Source organism: Pseudorca crassidens, chromosome X (assembly GCF_039906515.1).
Source record: "Pseudorca crassidens isolate mPseCra1 chromosome X, mPseCra1.hap1, whole genome shotgun sequence".
Taxonomy (NCBI): Eukaryota; Metazoa; Chordata; class Mammalia; order Artiodactyla; family Delphinidae; genus Pseudorca; species Pseudorca crassidens.
Genome location: NC_090317.1, coordinates 117412723 through 117433417, shown reverse-complemented (window position 1 = coordinate 117433417; position 20695 = coordinate 117412723). Strand labels below are relative to the sequence as shown.

Here is a 20695-nt window from a genome sequence, read left to right as displayed (position 1 = left end):
TGGTAGACCAGGCTTTCTGATGCCTATTCTAGAAGAGGGTGATCTTCTGAGAAGCTATACGGAAACATCACTCGAGTGCTTACACAAAGCCAAACACAAGACATGACTTTTCAAAAAGCTGGTAAAATACAAGATAAAGGACGGCTCTTTGAAGGCACGAGGCACGACTTTGACTACATTTGGTGTCTGACAGTACCTTCCTTTTCTGTTCAGTACAGCTTTGTTAAATACCCGTTCGATGTGAGACAGCAAAGCAGATGGAAAGGCAAGAGGACGCTGAACATCCCTGCACACACTGAAACAGCAATTTGCTGGGTTCTCCAGAGTGGTGTTTTTTTTTTTTTTTTGCGGTACGCGGGCCTCTCACTGTTGCGGCCTCTCCCGTTGCGGAGCACAGGCTCCGGACGCGCAGGCTCAGCGGCCATGGCTCACGGGCCCAGCCGCTCCGCGGCATGTGGGATCCTCCCAGACCAGGGTATGAACCCGTGTCCCCTGCATCAGCAGGCGGACTCTCAACCACTGCACCACCAGGGAAGCCCCAGAGTGGTGTTTTGAGGGGTGCCCAGCCATTCAGCATGGTTATCCCAAATCCCAGTCAATATACAGGAAACAGAGAGATACAGGCTACGGGAGAGAGCGATGAGAAGAGAAGCAAAACAGTAACTGTATATGACCATATCCACAACCTTTCAGCTTTCCTTTTCCACCACAAATCAGAGAGCTATACAAACTGCTATTAAAACTCACTGTCAACTTTTTATATTTATCCTTACATGCTCCTTTCATGAACATCTATGACTGATGGTATTAGGAGAAGTCTGCTTGGTGCTCAGCAGGGAGCGGTACGAGCAGGGCAGAAGCCCCTTATGTAGCCAGCTCCTGTCTGAGCCAGAAGAGAACTAGTACAAAAGAGTGTCCGTACAATGGAGTGCCTGCGCACTTCTAATGGAAGGCTTTTCTACTCGCTGGGAAATTTACATTAGCAATTGTCAATTCACCCGCCTTTGGTTGGCCCAGCCTAAACGACTTGCTATCGACAGAAGATATGTCAGAGTAAAATACAACTCCAAATTCTAAAAATCAAATGCATGGTCCAGTGAAAGAAAAAATATATTTGGAGCTCCATTCTACGGACAGAGGTATTACCTCTGCAATACCTCACATACCACTGTGTTAATTCTGACGTCTCCAAAGGGGCAGGCTTCATATAAGTAAGTCTCCTCCAAACTTGGCTATAAGAAAAGCTAAAATGTAAAAAGCTGTCTTCTGATTATTAAGTTGGGCTTAAGACTTACAGTTATTCATATAATGTTTATTTCCCTGGTTGTCTTGAAATGTTAGTGATAATTCAAGTTACATTAAACCTCCTTGCCCAACCAGAGTTAAAGACCTTGTCAGATTCACAGCTGCTTTAGAAGTATTTGTTAGCTGTATTCCACTTAGAAGTTTAACGGCTTTTCTCCTCCTTTCTCTTCAGAAACAGTGCACTCCTTGAGGGAGGGACCTAGATGTTAATTATTCTCTTATCTCCACAAAGTGAAGGGTTAGGAAGTGTTTGTTGAGTGGAGCCAGGAATTTGGGGGCACCATCCCCTCACCCTTTGCCCTACCATGAGCATCCTACCACATCACAACATGTAAATGAAGGGAGCTGTCCTCCTTGACAAACCAGACTCCTCTTGGAGCCCCACTGTTTGTCACTGTCATGTATCAGCTCTTCCAGGCTGATCTCTGGTGACAGCACATTGTCCAGGATGTCTTCCTAGACCTCTATGGCCCCTGCCTTACTCCCCTGTTCTCATGCACATGACCCCGACCTCCGATTAATTATTGGTTGCCATAAAGAAGAATCCAATCTCAGCCATGTTTCTGGTGGACTTTTGTCTGCCTATGATGTCCAAATACTCTTCGTAGCCTGCTCCCTCACATTTTCTCAGGTTCCTATTATGATCAAAGGGCCCTCACTTGGAGGGTATATTATCATCCAGGTATGTGTGTACACACACACACACACACACACACACACACACACTCCCAAGATGTTCCACCAACCAACCAACTAAATACCAAAACACCTAATGCCGCAATCTGGTAAATTTGGGAAACACAGGATGCTTGGTCTAATCCTTGCATAATAGCATATTAAAGGCTCTGAGAAGTCCTGCAGTTACAGATTAATTTTATCCTTAACATTTTCTCATTGTTTTCTAAACTTATCCGCACACAGAAGTCCTACTTCTTATGATACCTATGGACACATCACGAGAACGAGCAGTCCTCAGAAGAGGTGGGTGAAGGTCACCACTTCTGCTTCCTAAATTCTCTTGGCTCGTCCTCTCTGGCTCCTAGACTCACAACGTGGAACCCACCCTTGACTACTCTCTTACTGCACCTTCCCATATCAAACCCACCACCCAGTCCCTGCTTTCAGTTTCATCCCCTCCTCTTTGACCCCAGTCTGTGGGCTTTGTAACTAACACAGGAACTATTTCCACAGTTTTCTAGACGAGGATCCTATTCTCCAATTCAAGCCACTTCATTAGCTCTCCTGTAGACGCAACTTTTAATCACCCTCCACCACCACCCCTTACCATATCTATTTCAAAACACTCAGAATATATACTGCTTCTCAACGGCTATTCATGTAATTCCCAAAGCCCTGAAGACATTCGAGGGTTTACTTCTGATAGCTGCAACTTGGCAGCTCTCTCAATGGCTGGCATCTTTCTCTTGTGCTCTTAAGATGAGTAGCCAACTTTGACTATAAGACACCTATTTCCATCTTAGATGCTTCCATTAGATCTTCTAGGGTTTACTCTTTCTATCTGTCCAATAGATACTTCAGTATCTATCATTTTACTGAACATGTATATATGAAGTCTGTTTTATATTTGTATATTAAACACACATGCACACTCTCTCTCTGACACATGTGCCTCAGTAGAAAGATGTACCTAAGAATTTGAGCCAATTTCTAGAATTTACCATGCACTTTAACTTCTGCCAGGATCTGATCATTTGGTTTATTTGTTTGCTTTTTGAATACCTCAGGAGACCATGTCCTAGAAAGCTGGAAAGAACCATCCAACACATGCACTCACAGGAGGAATAGGATTTTCTCTGTCAAAGCAAAATAACTTTTTGAAGGTGTAGTAGGGGCTTCCGCTTGTGCTGGGGAAATGCAGTGCTGAAGGAGGAGTCAAAACCTACTTAAGTGCTCAATGAGGTGGAGGATGTACATTCAGACCACATTAAAATCATAGGAGGCAGCTCTCCAAACATCTGACAGTATATGAAAATGCTGTTTCTATTTTCCCCCACTGTTCCCAAGAGAGGAGCCTGCATGCTATTTTGTTGTCGGATCATCTTATTCACAGAGGATAAACAAGCCAGAGTAAATTTCCATTTCATATAGTACTTCGGCAAAACACAGTTCGCCAGTACGCTTTCAAAAGGCTATTTTCTGCTATTACGACAGATAAAAGGAAATCTCAAGCCTTTCTTCTACCAGAGTATTAGTTTTATCTTTTGATTAATAATGCTTTCCTTTTAGATGCATTTGGAGAATTTAAGAAGCGCGTGGGTAAGGAAGAGAGAAGGATGGTATGGGAGCAGGGAATATCACGGGGCCAGTTCGAGTTCTGTTCATCCAGTGCTTTAACATGAAACTGGCTGTACGTACACGGACCAAGTCCTAATTTTCTAATAAAGGAGTGGTATGAATTCAATTAACATACAAAGATCCTTTCCAGCTCTACAATATTTTGAGTTACTCAGTCCCAACACAGTCCAGGCTATCCCCCTTACCTGGGATGGTACCTTCTCCTGCAGTATATTTGAATCCTGTCTCACCTTTAAGGGGCAACTAAAGTCCAGCTAGCTAAATGTTTTCTACTGACATGCAGCCCACATTTGATCATGACATTTTTCTGTGTATGAGATACTTGAGGGCAAAACCACGTTTATTCAGTTTTCCTTTCTGCATTTAAAGTGAAGGCTTGCCTCAACCACTCTTCCTCCGTCCCTCCCTCCCTTCCTTCTTCCCTTCCTTCCTTCCTTCCTTCCTTCCTTCCTTCCTTCCTTCCTTCCTTCCTTCCTTCCTTCCTTCCTTTCTTTCACTCACTCACTCACTCACTCACTCATTCATTTATTCAGCATTCTTTTCTAGAACTACCATGAGCCATGATCTATGCTGGAAGCTGCATATACAAAGATGAGATGGGCGGAGTCCTGGATCTCAAATAAGTTCAAAATTTAGCTGTGGAGACAGATTAATTAACAAAGCATCACAGTCCAAGGGATAAACACTACAATAAAAGTGTGCATAGAAAAGAGAAAAGGAGCCATTAACAAGTCTACATGGGGAAATAAGCCTCACAGCAATGATGCAGCTTGAGTTAACTTCTGAAGAATTAGTAGGAATTTGCCAGGTAGAAAATGGTAGAGAGAGTATTCGAGCTAAAGAAAAGCAGGAGTGAAGGTGAGAATGTAAGCAGGGAATGGGGGCTTTGCAGCACAGAACGGGGACAATGGAAGGGGGGATCCTGTAGGTGGGGTGAAAGGAGGAAGAGCTGCTCGGGCCAGGAGGCCAGCAAGGTAAATGGAAGCCAATGTTACCGTTTGTGCTTTATCTTAAAGGCAACTGGTAGTTAGCAGAGGTGTGGCATGATCACATGTGACTTTAAGACCAATGATCCGGTGGCATTGGGAGGAATGAAGAAGAAAGGAAAGGGCATGTGAAAGTCAAGGAGATAATTAATTAGGAGGTTGATGCAATGATCCAACTGAGGCAGTGAAACTAAGGATGCGGAAGAGAGGCTGGAGAAACACGCAGACTGCCAACCTGTCCATATTCCACAATCACGACAGGGATAAATCAGTGACTGTGAATTGGTGTGAATATAGATGGAAAAATACCCAAACTCTGTTATGTTCTTGAGTCAACATATATGTATTCTACAGAGGTATTGAGTGCCAATGGTGTACAAAGAACATTAAGTTCAGACCCTGACCAGAGACGCAAAAGAGCTCAACAGGCTCAGGGAAGCATCATGGAAAATCTATCCTAATGACAAGAATCACAGTGGATGTGTTTCTCAGGTCGCTGATGCTGGTGTGGTGACATTAGTGACAAAATAGTAGGCCTGTGATAGTGTTGAACAGTTACCTTACTGTTAAAACACTAATCAATCTACCATTTGAAAACAAAAACATTTTTTTAAAACAGAGGCACATAAGAAGCTCTGGACATGTACGAAAAAGCATCTTTCTAATCTGACAAATTTCAAGTAAACAGTTTAGTCAAATATGTCTCCAAAAATGTCTTAAGCTAGAGACAAAAATGGGAAATTTCTTTTCCCCAAAAGAAATTTCCAGAGAAGCTTTTCTCTCCTTCAGAGTAAGGAAAGGAAATGAAACAGTTTCAAACTGTTTGAAAAGAGGTGATACTTGGAGCAATGCTTTGTTGCTTGGTTTTCAAGTAAAATTGCTACTTAAAAGGCTAGGGCATAAAATGGACTATTATCCAGCCTTAAAAAAGAAGGAAATTCGGACACATGGTATATAGCATGGATGAACCCTGAGGACATTACACTAAGTGAAATAAGTCAGTCACAAAAGGGCAATACTATATGATTCCTCCCATATGAGACACCCAGAGTAGTAGAAATCACAGAGACACAAAGGAGAATAGTGACTGTCAGGGGCTGGGGCAGGAGGAATGGGAAGTTGTTGGGTACAGAGTTCCCGTTTTACAAGATGAGAGGAGTTCTAGAGACAGATGGTGGTGATGGTTGCGTAACAACGTGAGCGTATTTAATGTCACTGAATTGTACACTGAACAATGGTTAAAATGGTAAATTTTATGTTATGTATATCTTACCACAATTTTTAAAAAGGCTTAGGGTATACTCCTCTTTCCCTACAAGCCTCTCTTTATGTAGGAATATTGACTAAAATGGCAAAAAATTGCTCACGAGGCTCTGATATCCTGCTATTTAATATTCAACACAAAATAATCAGGGGGTGCAGACAGCATGTAATGAGGTGAGTTGGAGAACAAACCCATCTTTGTCCAGAAACTCACCTCAGTCTTACTGGGAAACACTCCTTACACTTCTAGGAAAGATAACCTACTGATCCCATAAAGACAATCTCTAAATCTGGCTGATGCTAAAGAGCTCTGGCTTTAATCCTGTATGACTCATCCTTTACTTTCATCAACTGTTCCACAGACTCCCAAAGAATAACACTTATTCCTTTTTTGAATCATCCGGACTCCCCAGCTTTATAGAAGAATGGAAGAGAAAACAGCATCAAAGGTTAAAGACTCAATGATATTATCTTTATATTTTATTTTTATTAGAAAGAACAAGTTTACATCACGCACTTCTGCAAAACAGGGACTTCCAAAGTACACTCAGAGGTCAGGTACACATTACTTACATCTTCTAGACCTCCAGAGGAATACTTAGAAAGATGACCCCAAGGTGCTCCAACAATGGAGATTCTCAAAAAGAGATCAAATTGAACTCAGGGTACTTCAATGACTAGTTACTAAGACATTTAACAATGAGGGGTGAACCCAAATTGTGTGCCTTCCATAAAAATATCCTAGATGCCAACTGCTGGAATTCTCTCTCACCGCCCCCCCCCCCCCCCCCCCCGGCTCCGAACTTGCTTTGAATCTCGAGAACAGCACTCACCACCCTCTGCCTTGTGATCATGGCTACTTACGTATGTGTCTGTTTCACTGACGGGGACTTTAAACGCTGCAGGAGGGCAAGGGCAGTGTCTTGGTAATCTCTGTATTCTTTGATGTGCCTTGCACACTAGAGGTACTAAATATTCATAATTTACTGCAGTCAACAATAAGTTCAACATTCAACCAAAACATTTACATTTATGGGGAACGTACTGTGTGCAATGCATTTTCTAGGCACGAGTGATATAACAATGGAACAAATCAACCTGTTTCCTCTTTCACGACAGCATCTGGTGGTAAGAGGGAATTAGTTTTGAGTAGGAATTCCCCTCTAAGATCAGACTTAGCAGCTATGTGATCCTGGGCAAGTTACTTAACCTCTCTAGACCTCAGTTTCCTTGCCTGAAATGGAGATAATAGGTACCTCATAGATTTTGCTTGGAAGATTAAATGGAAAAAATGTATATAAAGTGCTTAACCATTACTACTGTTATTGAATTTTACCGAATAAAAACAATCATCATAATGCCTCTTTATGAATCTAGTTACAAAGAATGACTGTTTCAATTACAACATCTTTTAAAAACTGCAGGTTAACTGTCACTCCTTTGCTTGGGGACTGGAGAGCATGAAGCAACTTTTACAAGACAGTCGCACAGCAGAGACGGGCTCAGAGGAAAGTGATAATTCTGAAAAAAGATCAAGGAAGAAAAGCAAGAGCCATCGCCATATAGTCGCTGCTCAGGAGGCAAGGCAGACAAAACAAAGTAAAGAGGAGAAACGACAAGGCCCAGAGCCGACAACCCACAGAGCTTTCAGGTCAATAAAGCTTCGGTTAAGGTGGCGCCCAACAGTGAGTGGCCGGAAGACCGTTCCAGAAGCCCCTCAAGTAGGAGCCCATGCCGACTGCTTCTGGCCGCGTCCGAACTGTTATCTACTGTTAACGACGGAAAAACAACAAGGCGTGTGTCTGGGGAAAACGGCCCGTTGTCAGAGAACAGAAAGCCTTTTACTGAGCATTTTGATACTCAGGAGCAAACGCACCACCACAGAAAATCACCCCACGCCATCTCTTACAAAGCTCGGCATCCATTCAACAATGGATGAAAAACTCCTAAATTGCTCGGCCAGATACTCCTCCCAGGCGGTTCAGGAATCGGGGCCAAATGAGACCATAAACTCACGTGATACAGATTTCTAAAGCCACTAGTGGAAATTACTGACAGACACTTAGACGTGAAAAGCTGGATTCACAGGCCTCTACCTGGAACGGGCCAAGACTTCCTGCCAAACGCTGCTCTTAAAGGCTTCTTTCAACACCAGCAAGGAAGGGACAACTGGAATTCTGTTCGGATCCTATAGGTAGTACATTAACTTCAACAAACCTTGACGAATGCTTACTGCTACACAGCCCACAAAGCGAAACGGTTTTCCCACGTTATTCTTACCTTTACGTTTTCAAGAAAGTGCCGTGTTCTCGGCTATAATATTGGAGATTTAAACGTAGTGTTGACAGGAGTCAATGCAACCACCAGATTCCAGATCTCCCAGATCCTCTAGGTATCTAGAGCCTCAAAACGGAACATTCCACAGCCTTCTAAAGAAATGCCTACTGAAAGTTCGTAATGACATGGGAAATTATATATAATGCTGAGTGGAAAAAAATACACAATTATGTGTGCGAAAAAAAATTATGCATGTGGTATGATCTCAACCGGTTAAAAATGTATGGCAAAAGGAGTGAAAGTAAATATGAAACAATGTCAACAGTGTAGGCCCCGGGGTGATTCAATTATAGTGCTTTTTACTTTCTTTTATATTTTTCAACTTTCCAGTGTTTCTACAAACCAGTGATTACTTTTACAATCAAAGTTTTAAGAAAATAGCACACACTAACATAGGTGGAAAGGATGGCCCACCTCTTCACATTATTAATGCCTTTCTTCAGGTCTGACTTGATTTGCAACACCTCCTAACTAGAAATCACATGCAGCTTCCATTAGCGTGTCATTATATTTCCTTTTCCAAGTCATTAGTAAGGATGTTAAGAACATCAGATGTAAAATGAGTCATGATGGTAACTCACAAGATACCACCCATATATATAGAGCATCCCCGGTCATTTATCATCACACTTTACTTACAGTTATTCATCAGTTCACATCCTCAGTGATTAAGTGGATGATATAAAGTCATTTTCAATTAATGTTGTTCCAAAGAAAGTATTGAGTCATTTTATCAAATGTTTTCAAAGTCAAAAATATATATTTCCTGCTCTTCTAATTAAACCCATGAATTCCTATTCATACATGTGAAGGGGACTGAAAAAAGAGTTGAATTTACTTTGTAACTGTTTTTATGTGAGCCCTCATTTCCCAGTATTTGAAGAAGTACTGGTTTAAGAGGTGTGACCTATCTGTGCAGGGTCCACAGCTTAACTGTTCTCAGTTTTCTACCAGTTCTCTAGTTCTTCACAAGCAAAAACTCGTTTAAACACAAACCAAAGGAATTTATTACAGTTTCTCAAATGTGAGAAAAACCAACTGTGATGAGAACCAGGCCCCCCAAATTGTGAGCCCACTTAATGTGAACGTACTTTCAAAAATCAAGCCTGACATTTTTTTTTTCTCATCCCCTTTGTGATGTGGGTTTTTTTTTAACATCTTATTGGAGTATAATTGCTTTACAATGGTGTGTTAGTTTCTGCTTTATAACAAAGTGAATCAGTTATACATATACATATGTTCCCACATCTCTTCCCTCTTACGTCTCCTTTTTTTTAAATGGGATTCAAAGGCTTCCCTGGTGGCACAGTGGTTAAGGATCCGCCTGCCAATGTAGGGGACATGGGTTTGAGCCCAGGTCCGGGAATATCCCACATGCCACAGAGCAACTAAGCCTGCTCTCCACAACTACTGAGCCTGCGCTCTAGAGCCCACTCACCACAACTACTGAGCCCGTGTGTCACAACTACTGAAGCCCACGCACCTAGAGCCCGTGTTCTGCAACAAGAGAAGCCACCGCAGTGAGAAGCCTGTGCACCGCAACGAGGAGTGGCCCTCGCTCACCGCAACTAAGAGAAAGCCCGCAACAGCAACAAAAACCCAACACAGACATACATACATAAATAAATAAAATTTTTAAAAAATTTTTTAATGGGATTCAAGTTTGGGGTGTGGACAGATTGAATAAGTGCACTTTTAAGAGGAACCTTTTTGTAGAATAACTTCTGGTCCGTTGGAGCAAAAATTCAGTTCAGTCTGTGCTTGGCTGCCAGTTATATTCATTCATTCATTTATTCTAACTTTAGTTTCATAGCAAGTGTCTGGAGGAAAAAGAGTTCTCTTAAGGCTATAAATTCTCTTTACGATGCCTGATGAGTTTTAGGCAAAGCACATCTTCACCGTGCGAACAAATGGTATGTCTTTCACTACTCACTTGGCATGATCTCTCTTTCCTGTACTGAAATATTCCCCCATTCTCTTTGTCTTTCTCTATAACATATACAAAGACTCCAAACCACACAAAATAGAGGGGAAGAAAACCCTCATTTAAAAAACAAAACACGGGCTTCCCTGGTGGTGCAGTGGTTGAGAGTCCGCCTGCCGATGCAGCGGACGTGGGTTCGTGCCCCGGTCCGGGAAGATCCCACATGCCGCTGAGCGGCTGGGCCCGTGGGCCATGGCCACTGAGCCTGCGCGTCCGGAGCCTGTGCTCCGCAACGGGGGAGGCCACAACAGTGAGAGGCCCGCGTACCACAAAAAAAACAAAACAAAACAACAACAACAAAAATCACGAAATCACCTATTTTAATCATGTGCTTCCTTAAATGGCACTTTTTGTGGTTATATGCTATTTTCTAAAGGCATATTTTGGTTTTTTATGGGGGCGTGGGGAAGACAATATGCACAGAAAATATCCCGATTGATGCATTTTCTGGTGTTGAGAAATTCCTTGCCCTTTTCTATTACAATGGAGAACGTTCATTTCAGTGCTCTCCACGTTTGAGTTCCTGAGAGCAGCAATTCCTCTTCGTGCCTTCCACAAAGATGCGCTATAGACTCAGCACAGGGAAAACAATACAGATTCACGGAAGATGGTGACGAAGGAGGACAGAGACCAGTGATGGTACTTCTGGAGTTTATAACCCGTTCCCTACTCCTGAGTTATTATACTTAATCTATTTCAGACAGGTGGGTTTCAGATGGCCATCTACAGGGGCTTTCAGGGAAAGATTTCCACACCCTTCCCATCACAGGACAAGGAAGAATTTATCAGTGCTCACTATTGGCTACTTCTCCCTTATTCCCAGGCTGGCACCATGTCTCAAATTAAAGGGGGCTCCCCTTTTTTCAGCCATCAATGGGACCAGAGAACGGTCAACCATCACCCCCAACATAATTCTTCACCTCCTCCTCAACTCTGTTTAGCCTTCTCTCTTTGCCACGGTGACCATCACTGTTCCACACTCCCGACCAATTACCTGAGTTCTAGTTTCTTGACCATCTTCATTCATTGCCTCTGTCATCGCCTCTTAGAGTACCCCTGCCTCTTTCTAGTCATTCAGTTTCATGACAAGACGATCAACCCATGTTAGATCTTCGTTTCACATAGAATTTCTAGACTAATGTCAGGGTTGGGCTACCCACGAACATACTGCTCTCTGGCCCCATAAAACCACTTTTAGTACTTGGAAACTATGATGCCTTCCTGACCTGGCTATATCTCTTTTGGTTTCTCAAGACCTTTTGTCATCTCTTATCTGAACTGCTTTTCTCCTCTCCTGCCTAACGACCTATGACTGAAGGCTCTAGCCAGAAAAACCTGGAGTTGTTTGAGCTCTTGGGCAATGAATACAAAAATTACACCAAAATGTCAGAGATGCTATAACCCTTGACTGTAAGCACAGTAAGGTCACCCATCAATTACACTCTGCTCACCGCTATACTGCAAATCGACAATGTGACATGCATCGCTTAGGCAGATTACTTCCATGCATGGGCATAGAGTTACCAGCTTTGTAATGTTTCAGCCTCTTCTGAGTCAAAAATAGCAGTATCTGTATTCACGTCACTTGAAAAAACAGGATTCTAAATTATGAACAAGTCTACTTTCTCTGCTTCTAACAACACCTGAATGCAGAGGGGATACTGGGGTTTGAAGCAAAAGAAACTAAATCTAAAATTGAGACATATAAGACAGAAAACGTGTCCAGCTCTCCCAATGCAGTAACTGCTAAGCACTGTACCAAGAGGACGAATCTGGACAACTCTAGGATCTTAAAGTCTTGACATTTTACATCACTACTTCTCTTATTATCAGTTTTGTTAATTGTCAAGAAAAGGTACCCAAGAAGTTTCAGAAAAGCTGCCTCTAGTGAAGGAAAAAATGAGAAACGCAACTAAGAAATCAAAATAAAAAGAACAGACTGAGCAGATGCTACCAAAACAAATGGACCAAAGCATATTAAAATCACTGGTAGGTGAAAATGCTTAGCAAGTGAAAGAAGAAAAAGAAAATGAGGCAGTAAATCCATCTTTACCACTTCTAACTTCTTCATCTTAAATGAGCAAAACAGAAATATAGCTTCTGAATGATAGAGACTCCAAGTATCTGCCTTCAATTTTCCAAACATTGCCTATTTTATTCCTAAAAGTTCAAGGATGAGTTTAATTGGGGTGACACTCCTGAGTCACAGGCCATCTGTGAAATGGCTTAACGATAGCCTTTTGATGAAGAAGTGGCTTGTAAGGCAATTCTGGAAAACTCTTAATTTGTAAACTGTTCATTTTATAGCCCAAGTTGAGAGAGAGAGAAATCTCTATTAGAGGTGTCGGTAGGGGTTATTGTACTTATGCTTCCAGGTGTTTCTAGAGCATTTATGGGTATACATTTATTTAGGATCTGGCCTCCAACATCAAGAGCCTGAGCTGAGAATAAGGCTGTCATGTCATAATTTTTAAATGGCCTCAGATGCCACAGAAAAATACAAAACAGGTTGCTGACTAACTGAACGATCTCTGTGATCTAAATTCTTTCAACGGAAGCAAAGACAGATCACCATGCAAAGTAAGCTGGATAGCTTGTTTTAAAGTTGCCAGCTTTCATAGAGCATTAAACTTAATCCATCCCATTGTTCTAGTTGCATAGAACATCATTTTACAACCAGTGAGAATCTCTGAGAGAAAAAGACAAGCTAGGTGCTGAAGCATGATGATTTTAACGGCCACACAGAAAATTTTAAACCCTTAAATTTCAGGAGTCAAAAGCATCTGCAAACTCTAGGATTATAAATATTATGAAATAATTGTTAATACATGAACAAAAGAGGGCCACAATGAAATACGTACAGATACCTCAGCCCACCCCACTGAAGAACGTCAACTGAAGCAAATGAACATGTTGGCAAACAATGTACAAAAAGAAGGACTTTCATTTCCTGTCCCCAAGGAATTCCAGAGCAGAAGTGAGGAGAGCAAATCAATCATAAAACTGGCTTTCCCCACAACGTAAGATGAAACGAGTACTATCATTTAGAATTGAAATAGCGCAAAAGAGAAATTCACCTTTTCTCAAAACAATGGTTTTGAATCCATTCTCCATAAACCTGTGAGGGGCTAAGTGAGACGCCGCAGTCCTGTCACCCTTAAACCTCTGAAGCCAAGCAACACCAAGGCTCTCCGCTCATCTTTTCTCCAGGAGCTGCAGGAACAGGGGGAACTAGTCCTTCCTTGAAACAATTTGCAATCTCTTGGGATCGTGTAACTGATCTGCTAGTTCATGGGGGTTCTCAGACAGAAGACCTCTTCCTCAACTCCTCATTCTAAGATGGGAAGAATAATATCCTTTCCTATTAGTGATAGGCAACACGAACACACGTTAAACACCAATTCCAACCACAATGAGACACCACTTCACACCCATTAGGATGGCTATTATTAAAAAAAGAAAAAAGGGACTTCCCTGGTGGCCCAGTGGCTAAGACTCCATGCTCCCAGTGCAGGGGTCCCGGGTTTGATCCCTGGTCAGGGAACTAGATCCCACATCACAACTAAGAGTTCGCATGCCACAGCTAAAGAACCCACACACGGCAACGAAGATCCCACGTGCCGCAACTAAGACCTGGCTCAGGCAAATAAATAAATAATTAATTAATTAAAAACCCCCCCAAAAACAGAAAATCTCAAGTGTTGGCAAGCATGTGGAGAAATTGGAACTCTTGTGCATTGCTGGGGGGAATGTAAAATGGTGCAGCCTCTGTGGAAAACAGTATGGCGGTTCCCCCCAAAATTAAAGAGAATTACCAGATGACCCAGTGATTCCACTCCTGGGGGTATACCCCAAAAAACTGAAAGCAGGTGTTGGTATGCCAGTGTTCATTGTAGCATTATTCACAGTAGTCAAAAGGTGGAAACAACCTAAATGTCTATCAATGGAGGGATGATTTTAAAAATTGTGATATATCCATACAATGGAGTGCTATTCAGCCTTTAAAAGGAAGGAAATTGTGACACATGCTACAACATGGATGAACCTTGAAGACATTATGCTAAATGAAATAAACCACAAAAGGACAAATATTTTATGACCCTACTCTCATGAGTATTCAAATTTGGAGAGACAGAAAGTACAATGGTAATTGCTAAGGTGAGGGGGAACTGGGAGTTAGTATTTAATGAGTACAAAGTTTCAGTTTGGGAAGACGGAAAAGTTTTGGAGATGGATGGTGATGATGGCTGTATAACGATGAGAATGTATTTAATGCCACTGAACTGTACATTGAAAAAGGAATAAAATGGTATCATATTATATATATTTTACCACAATAAAAAGATTCTATATTTCTACAAGAGTAGACAGAAAGCTTTTATGGGGATTTCCACTGGGAAGTAAAGCTGAGTGTGGGACTGAGAAAGCCTTAGCTTTGTTCTGCTGGAATCTTTTATCATATACTTGGGTTAGTTTCATTAAAAACAAAACCAACCAGAATTAAGTCAGCTTATAACCTGGAAGCTCCTAATTTGAAAATTCAGCCAGAGGAAATAATCAGGGAAGGTACAATAATGTATATATAAGAATTTATTTATTTTTTTTTTTTGCGGTACGCGGTCCTCTCACTGTCGTGACCTCTCCCATTGCGGAGCACAGGCTCTGGACGTGCAGGCTCAGTGGCCATGGCTCACGGGCCCAGCCGCTCCGCGGCATATGGGATCTTCCCAGACCGGGGCACGAACCTGCGTCCCCTGCAACGGCAGGCGGACTCTCAACCACTGCGCCACCAGGGAAGCCCCAAGAATGTTGTTTTTAATAGTAAAATTGTGGAAGCAACATAAATAGTTGCCACACAGGGATTGGTTCAATAAATGGTGGTGCATCTTGACAATGAATGATCATACACCTCTCTGACAGAAAAGGGGGACCCATAATATGTTAAGTTTTAAAAACAGGTGACATTGAACACGACCTCATTATTGTATGAGGAGTGAGGTGTGTACTGCATGCACGTTCAGGCTCAGATAAAAGTCTGGAAGGATACATAGAAAATGTTGACTACGATTATTCCTGGATCAGGACAGGAATAAAGACGCAGATGCAGAGAATGGACTTGAGGACACAGGGAGGGGGAAAGGTAAGCTGGGACAAAGTGAGAGAGTGGCATGGACATATATACACCACCAAATGTAAAATAGCTAGCTAGTGGGAAGCAGCCGCATAGCACAGGGAGATCAGCTCGGTGCTTTGTGACCACCTAGAGGGGTGGGATAGGGAGGGTGGGAGGGAGGGAGACGCAAGAGGGAGGGGATATGGGGATATATGTATACATATGGCTGATTCACTTTGTTATACAGCAGAAACTGACACACCACTGTAAAGCAATTATACTCCAATAAAGATGTTTAAAAAAAGGGCAATTTCTATTTATTTCTTCATATTCTTTAACTTTGAGTTTTTATTATTATAATAATTTTTGCAAAGAGCTCCTGTAGTCAGAAGTAACAGAGTTATTTCCACTTTGAGAAACAAACAAGCAAAGGGTTTGGGGGGCACTCAGCAGTACAACGTGTAGTTTACAGGTCACTAACTTTAAGGGTTGCAGGGGCCACCCTTCCTGCCCCATTTCCAGGCCCTAGTCTGATGGAGCCAGAGAGGCCATTACCAAGACTCCCACGTTTCACAAGTTACACTCCATCAAGCCTTCACTCATTTCCCAAATGAAGAGTCACCATCTGAATTGTGCATATAAGGACCTAATTCTGTGTTTTACTTTTCAGAACTCAGGTCAGTGACACCCAGCAATAATAACAATCAGCAAGTTTCAGATATCTTTCAATAGGAAAATTCTCTCAAGCCACTTCAGAGGAATATATTTTTATTTTAGCCAACTGCTCCCTTCTAGGCAAGCAACAGACACCATTCAAAAAACTTTCAAGAAGTCCTCCTACTCTTAAAATAATGTGTTAAAACAATGTGTTTCCTTTCTGTCATGCTATTTTCCTTTTTTTGAAAATTTGAAAATATTATAAGTTAAAGGCAACAGAAAAAGACATAGATATATTTTACAGATACCATCAACTCTCCCCTTAAAATTTTTTTTGCAACAAGAAACAGGAATGTGGAAGACATATGACGCATTGTAAGCTTTACTTACCCTGTGGTTTATTTAGGGAATTTTATTTTGTGTTTGGAAAATGACAGACTTCTGCTTTTAGGTAGACAAATATGAACAACTCACAGAGAGAAAGCAGAGCACCTATTACTAGCAAGCTTTTAGAGAATCAAATAATTTAGTGTCTCTATTTTACTCTGTATATGAGCAAACGAATATAAATGTCCAGGACTGCAAAATTAGCCAAATATCTTTAACTCAATAAAAAAGCACTTCAACAGCACCCAGAAATCACTACTCACAGCTTCTCCATTCGCAAGGAAAACTCCAACGTCCATGCCCCCCAAGAGTGAAATGCCCCACAGCTGGCGCGCTCTGCATGGACGTGTTCTCTCCTAAGCTAACCTGAAGAGCAAGCTGGATTTGTTTACTGCACAAACATCTGTAATTGCTAAACATCTCAGTGACATGGGGTAACAGTTACTGCTTGTGCAAACTGCCCATCCAAATTACTCTCTGCAGTATGAGCACATGAAAACCCAAGACACAGAGAAATTGGAAACATCTGTAAAAATTAATGGCCGGATTAACCAAAGTGGGGGGCTGGTTAAAACAGCTAAATAGTTCCAGCGCAACATTTGACTTGAGAAAATAATCCTCCACGTTATAGGTTGCTCCTTAGCCTATCCACAGCCCCCCTCTGTGGGGGGTCCCCGCTGGTAACCCCTTCATTGTAACCTACCAATGCAAACCCATCACAAATCTTGTTAACAGAACAGTATAGATAAGATACAAGTTAAGAGAATTTATTCCATCTCTAAAAGAAAAAAAAAAGAAGAAAAAAGAAAAAGAAATACCTCTTCTCCCATCATGCAGGCAGCCTCCTCTCTTCAGTTTGAAAAGGTCCCAGAACTACTCTGGAAGCCTCCCACTTCCTTCCAACAGCCAAAGGCATGGAGCCTGAAGGACCCAGCCTAACCCTGAGTCATACTTGGGACCAAATGAGCAACGGGCAGAACAAAGCTCGCATTTGTTTATGGCTCAGGAAGCCAGGGCCGATTCATGGCTTGGGTGGCTTCGAGAAAAGTCTTCCTTCCTCGCCTACGTCGCCACAGGAATCTAGGCTGCCTCCTCGGACCCACAGGTGTGACCGCTCGCACAAGGAACACACTCAAGGAGCGTTTATTTGGCAGGACCCAGCAAGCACTTCTGGTTAAAAACGTCAGAGAGAAAATAAAAAGCCCCCTATCTTTCAATAGATACTGTGATGGGAAGCAAGAGATGTCTAAAATATGGTTTGTATACGAAAAGCCCATCGTGAAAGTGCCTGTATTTTAAAGAAATAAAATTAGTTGTACCGCACAAAAATTACTCACTAAAAAAAGAAAAAAACTGAAGAAGGAAAAGCAGCCATGCCTTTATAGAAACACTTCCCCTAGGAAAAAAACAGCAAGATTGCTGCCAGCCATGTCATCGGTAGTAACCTAACAGATCGGAATAAAGTGTTTGAATAGCAATCTTGCTTTTCACCCACATGAGATACCATTTTAATTACCATTGTAATGAATTCAGAGCCCAGTGGTTAAGAGTTCAAAACTCTATACGCAGGGTGTCTGAGATCAAAATCCCAGCTGGCCCACTTCCTAGTTGAGTGATCTTAAGCAACTTACTTGGACTCTGTTCACCTCAGTTTCCTTATCTAGAAAATGGGGATAATAGCACCAAGATACAGGGTTGTCTGGAAGATTAAATAAGTAATATATGTAAAGTGTTTATAAAAGTGCTTGGCACACAGGAAGCAGCCTATGAGCTACTATTACAAATTCAGGACCACTTCACAAAGCAGGATGCCACGTCAACAGTATCCTCACCTTACCACAGTTCTCATGTACAGAGACTCTGATAACCAGTTTTAGTTATTAACTATGGTTAGTTTTTAAATTAAGCTAATTTAAAAACCATTTATTCAATACTTATTAGCCACCTGCAGCGTGTAAGGGGCTTTGAATAAGATGCTGTCCCAGTCCTCAAGAAATTTGCAATCTGCTTGGATAAATAACACATAGATCTGTTTATGTGTCACACAAGAAAACAAATGTGGGAAATGTCACTTGGCTGAAAATGGCAAGTGTGATCCAAGTGCCAGAGAATTAGCATTTTGAATTTAGAGGACAGATAAGAAATCACCTTATCAAAACCTAATTAGGATGGGAGGGATGAGACAATCATCTGTGCAGAAGAATTCCAAACAACGAACATAGATACTCTGCCCTAAAGGAGGTGAGCTTAACTCCCCACTCCTTAAGAGTGAGGCGTGTATAGTGACTTCTTCCCAAAGAGTTGATGTAGAAGACGGGAAAAAACAGACCAGCTTTACAGTGGAGAGACCTCAGCCAGGTGACCAAGGTCAACAGCAACAGTGAGAAGTCATGTTCAGACCATGTACCCTTGATCTGATGGGATGAGAACGGCACTTTACCTCTGTGGTTCCCCCCAAACCCATCACTTCAGTCTTAATCATGAGAAAAACATCAGACCAATGTCAACTTAAGGACATCCTACAAAACTCCTCAAAATCGCCAAGGTTATCAAAAACATGGCAAGTCTGAGAAACTGTCACAGCCAAGAGAAGCCTAGGGAGACAGGGCGAGCAAATGTACTGTGGTCTCCTGGATGGGATCCTGGATAAGAAAAAGGACTTTAGGTAAAAACTAAGGACATCTGAGTAAAGGATGGATCTTGGTTAATAATCGTGTAAGCAATATTGGCTAATTGTGACAAATGTACCATATTCATGTAAGATATTAACAACAGAGGAGACTGGCTGTGGGGTATGTGGGAACTCTGTATTATTTTCACAACTTTTCTATAAATCTAAAACTATTCTAAAGTTAAAAGTTTATTAGAAAACAAATTAGGAAGATGAGCCTGCTGAATGTATATATACATAAATAAATATACCTTATGTGATTTATAGACACACATGATGATGTTCATGAGTGTGTATAAATATATATGTATTTAACAATGCCCTCCCAGCTTAATTTTTTTAATCTCTTTATCCTTAGCCTAGCTATGAACACAGATAGTTGAATGCTGACTCCTGGCTTTTTGCTTTCCATAATACACAAAAGAGTTTTCTTTGAAAGGAAACTTGGCTCTTCTGTCAGTTCTGCTGCCAACCCAGGCTACGGCGGCCCAACTCAAAGAGTGTGCATGAGGTGGGCCCATCTGCCCCTTTCCAAGAGCTACTAGCTACAAGAGCTCCAAGCCAATTAGTCATCAACCACAGAGCCCCGGGACTGGCAACTCTCCCAGCTACTTCCTCTCCCATCTCTAGTCCACACTGCCTGGCACCTCCCCAGTTCTCTCTCTAAAGTGCCAATCTGATCATGACACTGCCCGTTGGAACCCCTCCACCAACGTGCCAGCCCACCCAGAAGTGCAGCTAGTGAGTGGGCTGGCAGAGACCTAAGGGAAGAGGGTCAGGCTCCCCTCCAACTCCCTGCCCCCAAGTCCCCTGCAGGCCAGCCAAACCCAGCCCTCGTCCATCACCACACTCTCCCCTTGCCCATGTGCATACTGCCAGTACCATGAATCCCCAGTTATCTTTTAACACTTTGCTCAAATAACACTTTCCTTGAAAAGTTCTCCCTGATAAGCCATCCCCTCCTTCTAGACCTCCAGGAAAAGTGAGCAGCTCCTTCCTCCCTATCCTCCTTGATGCTTTGGACAGAGCTCTGCTGGTCCTTTCCCCCTGCATCATAATCACTTTTAATACGTACCCACTTCTCTCCCATGCAGGGACAATCTGAAGCGCTAAATGAGAGGTCTGTATGTGACAGCTGATCCAAGGTGTGATGTGGGAGTGGAGGTGTTAACTCCATTCCAATTAACTACACCAGACCCCCCCGCAAACAAATAACCTGCCAGGCGAAAAATGTGCACACATTATGCTAATACAGCCTCCAAACATGCTACCTAGCTAATCCCTTTCCAAATGGATTGCCATTCCTTAGCTCATTTATCTAGAAATTCCAGAGCTGCCACTGCTGGTCCATAAAATACATTCAATAAAGCTTCAGTGAATGAAGGAACGAGCCAATTAATGAACAAATGGAAGAGGAAATCTATAGCCAGACTACAAGCAGACCCCAAACAGAATGAGTCTTCCTTTATGATTGTGATTGGATTAGGACAAAACATATTTATGCATCCAGTCACAAAATATTTATTGAAGGCCAACTATAGTTTTTAATGATTTCCAAGGAACTGTAAATACAATGGTGACTAACAAAGACAAGCTCAAAAATCATGGCACTTACTTTCTTTTTTTTTCTTTAAGACTTTATTTTTAGAGCAGTCTTAGGTTCACAGAAAAAGAAA

General features: G+C 42.0%; 1 protein-coding gene across 12 annotated transcripts in view; it reads right to left on the bottom strand.

Annotated features, from left to right (window-relative positions):
- The window catches only part of SH3KBP1 (SH3 domain containing kinase binding protein 1), a 344093-nt gene that overhangs the window by 110293 nt on the left and 213105 nt on the right, over nucleotides 1-20695 (bottom strand). Inside the window, exon 1 of one of the 12 annotated variants that reach the window (XM_067724418.1) lies at nucleotides 17167-17318. The exons of 10 other annotated variants lie outside the window; for them this stretch is intronic. In XM_067724418.1, the coding sequence (XP_067580519.1) occupies nucleotides 17167-17181 (15 nt within the window). In that variant the 5' untranslated portion in view covers nucleotides 17182-17318. Of the gene's footprint in view, nucleotides 1-16611; nucleotides 16720-17166; nucleotides 17319-20695 lie in introns of those variants that run through there. One more of the 12 variants, XM_067724417.1, reaches the window with a different exon arrangement.